General features: G+C 33.5%; 1 protein-coding gene across 1 annotated transcript in view; it reads left to right on the top strand.

Moving 5' to 3' along the window:
• Positions 1–897: 897 nt before the first annotated feature.
• Positions 898–7,628, top strand: part of SPAG16 (sperm associated antigen 16) — a gene marked incomplete at both ends in the record, with an annotated part of 820,178 nt that continues 813,447 nt past the window's right edge. The window contains 3 exons of the mRNA XM_080689332.1: positions 898–902; positions 1,337–1,349; positions 1,583–1,710. Of these exons, the coding sequence (XP_080545458.1) occupies positions 898–902; positions 1,337–1,349; positions 1,583–1,710 (146 nt within the window). The remainder of the gene's footprint in view (positions 903–1,336; positions 1,350–1,582; positions 1,711–7,628) is intronic.

Below are 7,628 nucleotides of genomic sequence, written 5' to 3'. Positions count from 1 at the left end.
TGAAGAGCTTCTGTACATTAAAGGAAACTGTCAAGAACCTCATCTGAGAACCAACAGAATGAGAGAAGGTTTTTTATAACCTATGCCTCAAATAGAGGACTAATATCTAGAATATACAGAAAACTCAAGAAACTCAGCACTAAGAATAGAAATACCACAATCAAAAACTGGGCAAGTGAACTAAATAGACATGTCATGAAAGAAGAATTTCAAATGGCCAATAAATGCATGAAAAAATGCTCAACATCATTGGCAATCAGAGAGATGCAAATCAAAACTACCCTGAGATTTCACCTAACTCTAACTAGAATGGCAGTCATTCAAAACACAAATAACAACAAATGCTGGTGAGGATGTGGAGAAGTATAAACTCTAATACATTGTTGATGGGGTTGCAATTTGTTGCAACCACTTTGGAAACTGTGTGACAGATCCTCAGGAAAATGCAAATGAACTTACCATATGATCCAGCAGTACCACTTCTGGGTGTCCACCCAAAAGAATGGAAACCAAAATACCACACTAATACATGCATTATCTATGTTTATAACTACAAAATTAACCATTGCCAAACTATGGAACCAGCCAAGCTGTCCATCTACAAATGAATGTATTACAAAACTATGGGATATGTACACAATGGAATTTTACTTGGCCATAAAGAAAAACACGATTTCATCATTCACAGGGAAATGGGTGGAACTAGAGGATATTATGCTAAGTGAGATTAGTCAGTCACAAAAAATAAGAAATTGGGTGCTCTCCCTAATATGAGGAAGCTAGAGAGAAAATGGGTCATAGAGGAACCCTAGATGAAGAAGGAGATGCCATAGATGGGCAAATAAGGTGACCTAACTGAGGAAATGGGCGGAGGAGGAGGGAAATTCTCTAACGCACATGTTGTACTTTCACAAACATATCAATGCCAATCATTAAGCCAAACATGAGAAGGAGGGACGAGAAGGGAATGGGGTGAAAATTGGGTAAGGGCTCTTTGGGTGATGTGTGCATGTATGCCTCCACCATCTTATACCCCATTGTATGTATGTAGTTGTATGACTACAGTGCACTAATAAAAAAATTAATAAAATGTAAATCTTTTACCTTTAGCATGTGCCTTTAAATTAATTGTTTCCTTTAAATTAATCCTTATTTTGTTAACAAATGTTATTTTTTTACCCAATAAAAATATTTTAGTCCTATCATTTACAGAGGACAAAAGAAATCTAATAATTATGGTAGACTTTGCTTAAATTACTATTGAGAACATAAAGTTTATTTAAAAGTGACCACTGATAAGACAATATTATATTGTGCTTCATTGGAATTTACACAGAGGCTGTTTTCAAGTAATGTTTAGCATGTTTTAAATTTTAAATAGATCAGACAAATAGATTTGTCTCATTTAAGTTTTATTGTTTTCTATATTTTTTAAAACTAAAATAGTAAATAAATGATTTAAGGTAAGGGTCATAGGAGAACATAATATTTATGCTGTAATCTAACATTAAACACAACAGATTATCAATGTGTACAATAACTGTGATATTTAACACAGAGCTTTCACTTTATTTTTCTCTAGGATTCAGATTTTCCCACAGATTTACAGCCAAATCCAAATTTGAATTTATCTAAAGAGAATCTATGTCCAGCCAAATTTGACTACAAGCTGAATAACATTTTCAGACTCCATGAACTTCCAGTGATCTGGTAAGATTCTTTATGTTTTTATTAATGTCTTTGAAATTTTATTCTTTTGTCTACAATGGTGCAGTTCTAAAAACCATTCAGGGTGAAAGTGATTTGCTCTTACCGTGTTTCAATTGCTAGTCATAGTGGTGAAAGAAACTGCTCGTCGCTACTGCAAGAACCTTAAAATTAATTGATTTAGGCACTTGGTGGCAGTACAGACTAAGTGCACTGTTGTGTACTATTAATATAAAAGAAGAGTACTGGCTTAAAATAATGCACAAATCCTTTTTAGAGAGGTTTTTAGGATTACTTTACAGATGGGATCTCAGTAACTATGAACTTTACTTGTTTATTGTACTTACTGATTTTAGCAATGTACTTTTTCTTCTATTAATATATCATTTTATTTGTATTTTTGAGAACCATAATTTAATGAACTCTAATCGTAATTTGATGAACCATAATTTACTAAACTATAATTTTGTTGGCTTAAAGACAAAAGTTATTACTTGGCATTGATTAAATATTATACTATTTTATGAATCTGTATATTTATATTCATGGCAAATGTGTATTGAATCCTATAAAATAATATATTATTATTCATATTTTTTGAGAAAAACTTTTCTCTAGGTAATCTTCATGTATAAATCATACTGTTCTGTTGTATATTAATATTTTAGCAAATGATCAAATCATACTGTTCTGTTGTATATTAATATTTTAGCAAATGATCAACTTTTGTTGATAATCATGGATATAACATTCAGATTATGGCTTATGTAATTAAAATTATTTTTTTGCATTTGGCTTTATAATCCAAAATGTATATAATTGTTCTTTCACAAATCTGTGACTTATGAAAAAAATACATAGCAAATATTTCACAATTGCTCTTATTATACTTAAGGAGGAGTGGAGTCTGAGAATAGATACTGATCAAATTTAATACATGCATACATTTTATCTATAGTTTTTAAATTTAATTTTCTTTTTCCAATATTTTTGTTTCTTTTTTATACTTTTATTGGTGCATTATAGTCTCACATTAAAATGTAAATCATAGTGATAGTGACATACATGCACACAGCACTTGGTGAGTTTTTCCCCTGATTCCCTTCCTACTCCTCAGCTTTCCTATAGAGAATGCTGAGATTGGCACTGATATTCTCACTTATGTACATAATGTCAGTGGAAGTGTTTCCATGATTAATTCCCCCTTTTCTTTCCTCCCTTCCCCAAACCACCTCCATCATTTTATTGGGTTTTCTCCTTAATTATCTAAAGTCTCTTTTGTATCTTTGATTATTCCCTAGTTTGAGCATATTAGAGAAAACATATTAGAGAAAACATCACTTTCTGTGACTTGCTAATCCAACTTAACATAATGTTTTCCAAGTCCATTTATTTTTCTGCAAATAACATAATTTTGTTCTTTATTGCTGAATTATTTTATTGTGTGTATATCCCATAATTTTGTAATCCATTCATCTGTTGATGTACACCTGGGTTGGTTCTATAATGTGGCTATTGTGAGTTGTACTGCTATAAACATGGATATACATGAATGACCATATATCTAATTTCAGTCCCTTTGGAAATATAACCAGGAGTGGTAGAGCAATATCATATAATGGATCTATTTCCAGTTTTCTGAGGAATCTCCACACTTATCTCCATAGTGGCTATATACTAATTTGCAATCCAACCAACAGTGTGGAAGAATTTCTATTTCCCCATATTGTGATGATCTTATGGTATATGTAATGTACTACTTAACCTTATTTGGTTATTTCCTGAGAAATAACATTGCCTATAATGAATTACTTAAGAATATAACAGATATGATTTTATTTGTCATGACCAAAATTGGTAGGTTAATGAATTGAAAAAATCTGTTAGTATATAAATGGGAACATAACAATGAAAATAGAAGAGAGACCAATTGACTAAAGAAAAGGGATGAGGAGAGGGAGGAGGGGAGACGAAGGAAGGAGAGGACCTAGGAATGAAGTAGACCAAATTATGCTTTGTGCATATACAGATATATTCTCTGCCATAATATTCACTAGTTATCCCAACAGGAGAGAAGGATCTAGTGTTATGAGTCAAATTATGCTTTGTTCATATACAGATATATCACAATGAATCACAATATTGTATGTTGTTATAACACATCAACAAACACTGATACATTCTACTTTAATTTTTATTTCAGCTTCAATCAGGTATATATGCATACATTTGCAAGTGTTCTGATGTAAGCTCATGACCTTTTCTTAAAGTTTCTGTTGATTAGAAATCTATACTATATTTCTTGCATAAATTATGCTAATAAAACACCACATGCAATTTTAATTTGTGATTTCTTTAATCTAAAATAGGAACTTTGGGCACTCAGAAAATGATCTCCCACCTATTTATAACATTAAATTAATTTTCATATGCAGCCAGATTATCATACTCATATTTCATCAACTTAATATTTAATTACATTACAATAGCAAACACAACTGGCCTATAAAGATGGTTAGTAGCAGACTGCTTGGACTTTGTAATCATGGGTGTTGGCTGGTGAAAGCAGCTGCTGGTCTACCTGGACATGATCAGAGAGAGCAAAGCCATTGGAGTGCAGTGAGCCAGCGTGTGTGGTTTACAGAGAGAACAGGAAGAGTTGGTTAATCTAAAAATTAATTGGAGGTTAAGGAAAAAGATTTTTTTAAATAAAAACGTGAAGAGGAGAAAGAGGGAAACATTTAGCCCTTAGTCAAAGACAATGGCTACATGTATTTTCAGCCTTAAGAAAGACGGCTGCCCTGATAACTACTCCTAAAACTACCCAGGGAATTTATCTGCCATAATATTCACTAGTTATCCCATAAGGAGAGAATGATACAGTGTTATGTCAGGCAATAAAAAATTGGGATGGTAGTAGAAAAAATAACCTCTAATCTCTTACAGTCACACACCGCAAAGGAAAATTTAGAGATTCAGCTAGAATTCAGTGACATTTACGCAAGCCCCCCCCCCCTTTTGTGTCTAGCTACTTCCTTTTCAACTTATCTCAGTTTCTGCTCCCTTCTACCACCATTTCTGCTTTGTCACATGTTTGTGTCTCTCCTACCTATTTTATTCTGCCACTTTTTTCTCTTTATTCTCATTTTATATTATCAATCCTTAGCTATTCTTAATATAAAAATATAATGTTTTAGTGTTTCTCAAAAGTTTTTATAATCTCTATTCAATGTCTTGGCAATTAATAGATTTTAATGAAATTCTTATTGACTCAATTATATGCTTCTTAGGGAAGGAAAAAGCTCTTACTTTTATAAAAGTGACCATTGATTAATTAATTAATTAATTTTCTATTATTAATTCTTTTCTCTCTTTTCTCTCTCTTTCTTTCTTTCTTTCTTTCTTTCTTTCTTTCTTTCTTTCTTTCTTTCTTTCTTTCTTTCTTTCTTTCTTTCTTTTGTGGTACTGGGGTTCCTGGAAGCCTTTTCTACCTCTGGGCTGCACTCCCAGACCTATTTTATATATTTTTTAAATTTGGAAGCAGGGTCTCTTAAGCCAGCGAGGCTGGCTCCGAACCAGCTTGATCCTCCTGTCTCCGCCTCCCAAGCGCAGGGATTACAAGTGTGCGCCACCACACCCAGCATTATTAATTCTTATTAATGTAAAGGTTTTAATTATGGTGTATACATTTCTTAAAATGTAACAATAATGATAATTATGATAATAGTGAAAATATCGATAAAAATTTTTACAAATCCTATAAATGCCAAGATTTGTCTGCTTTAGACACTATTTCAGTTCTTTATTATTTCAGAAAGGCAGTTACTCTTCCTGTTTCTATATTTATCTGTTTTATTCACACACATACACACACACACACACACACACACACATACATACACACACACACGTGCTTGTGTATAGGAGGCTCAAACACCTTGAAAAACACAAAGATGGAATTTGTATCATCTTATTAGTACAAAAACAATGAATAAGCCACACATTAATTTCAAGAAAAGTTTTGAGGATATAAGTTCTATTTTTATATTTGGACTTATAATTAACTGGTAATATACAACCATATCACCTATGATTTAGGACCAAATCCTTTTTTCCTCATGATAAAATGGCCTAGAATAACTGCTTTAAACTTAAATATTAAAATAAAAAATTAGATTGTGTTTAAGTTTAAAATTTGTTAGTTATGTGTTTTTTCTCTGGGAAAATGGATTTATCAAAATATATTTTTACTGTTTTCTTAGCATGGTCATAATATAATAAATGCATATTAAAATCCAGATAATTTAAAAATTCTTAATGTCTTACTAATTTGCATTTTTATAGAGTGCAATTTCATAGGTCAAAGAACCAGAAGGATTTTAAATTAAATTAGTTAAGAGAATTTTTATATCCTGATTTAGGTAGATATCTTTCTATTACTCTTATAAGATGCTTCCCATTGGCCTAGAAAATGTCCTTTAGTAACTTTCACTAGTTAAAAAAAAGTTTCCTTTGTTGTCCAGAGACCTCCCCACCAAACTCAGGCTCTTTCCTCATGAGCTACTCTTTTTCACTAAAAAGGTAAGCAGAAGGGCTTTTCCAGCAATGGAGTTCCCTTCTTTCTCTCTCTTTTGAAACTGATCTTGTCAGTCATCAGCCACTTCCTGTGTCCTCCAAAATAGTCACTTAAAGAATCTCATTTTCACATCCCTCAGCTGTAGCCAGGCCAGCTGAGTAGTCCAGAGTTTTCTCTTCTGACCTGGCCATTGCCATGCCCTGGATTTTCTCTTGGCCCCATACTCATCCTTCTATGCATCTGTGATGAGCTGCTTCTCTTGGGTGTGGGTCTGATTCTGGTTGATAGAAGGCCCGAGACTCCAGACTGCAGCTTCATCTCTTCCCTAACCACACTTTCTCAGGTGGCCTCTTTTATTTGTGGCTATAAATATACTCCATGTAATGGCAGCTTTACCCTTGACATTTCCCCTGAGCTTGACTATCTAATTGACTTCTCCAAATTATCATGTCCAAAAAAAGAACCCGCCCTAGCTTTTCCCTGTGCGGCAGTGATACTTTTCCAATTTTTGCATGTCTGCTGCATTTGTATCTTTCTCAGCTCAAATGTCACCTCCTCAGAGAGGCAGTTCCAAAAATGCACCTAATATTTTACTCTGCTCACCCCATCACACTCAGTCTCATTGTTCTAGTTTGTTTTTCTCATGGCTCATGTAGGAATGCAAAGGCTTACATATTAATGTGCTTTAATGACTCCTGGTGTTTTTAGTTTATGTATAGCAGAGCAGCATTGATAGATGATCAAAAATTCAGATTCCTTTTCTTTGAGCCAATGTAAAATTCTGTCTCTCAGCCTTCTGAATTTGGCCATGTGACTGGACGTGACCAAAGTCAGAGTAAGCCTCTTCTAGGCTTGGCCCCGGAATGTCTCTAGTGTGATTCTCTGCTGTTTTATAGCTGAAATCAAGGCCCTTTGAAAGTGGGAAGTTACACGATGAAAGCAATATGGATCTCTTAGTCAACCTTCTGCTTGGAGTATTTCTTAACCTTTATTAAGCTTTAATAGCCCAGACTAATATACTACATTTTGGTGCAATTAGATGATTTAGGCTATATAAAAGGAATGAAGAAAGATTGAAGGAATTATCACATTAAACAGAAATCTGTTGAGCACTCCTCAAGTACTATCCTGGACAATGAACTATCCTGGACAAATATCTGCTCCAGGATGTTTACTTTATTGGGAGGAAATAGCAAATAAACCAACAATGAACACACAAATGCTATAATGCATCTGATGGCCACAAGTTCTGTAGAGAAGTATTGAGGGAAATGGAATGCAGGTGGCTTCAGGATTAAAGAGAAGGCCGGGGCTTTTCTGAGAAGATGGCATATAATGAAAAGCC

Source organism: Muscardinus avellanarius (genome assembly GCF_963383645.1).
Source record: "Muscardinus avellanarius genome assembly, chromosome: 2".
NCBI lineage: Eukaryota > Metazoa > Chordata > Mammalia > Rodentia > Gliridae > Muscardinus > Muscardinus avellanarius.
This window is presented reverse-complemented; position numbering and strand designations above follow the sequence as displayed.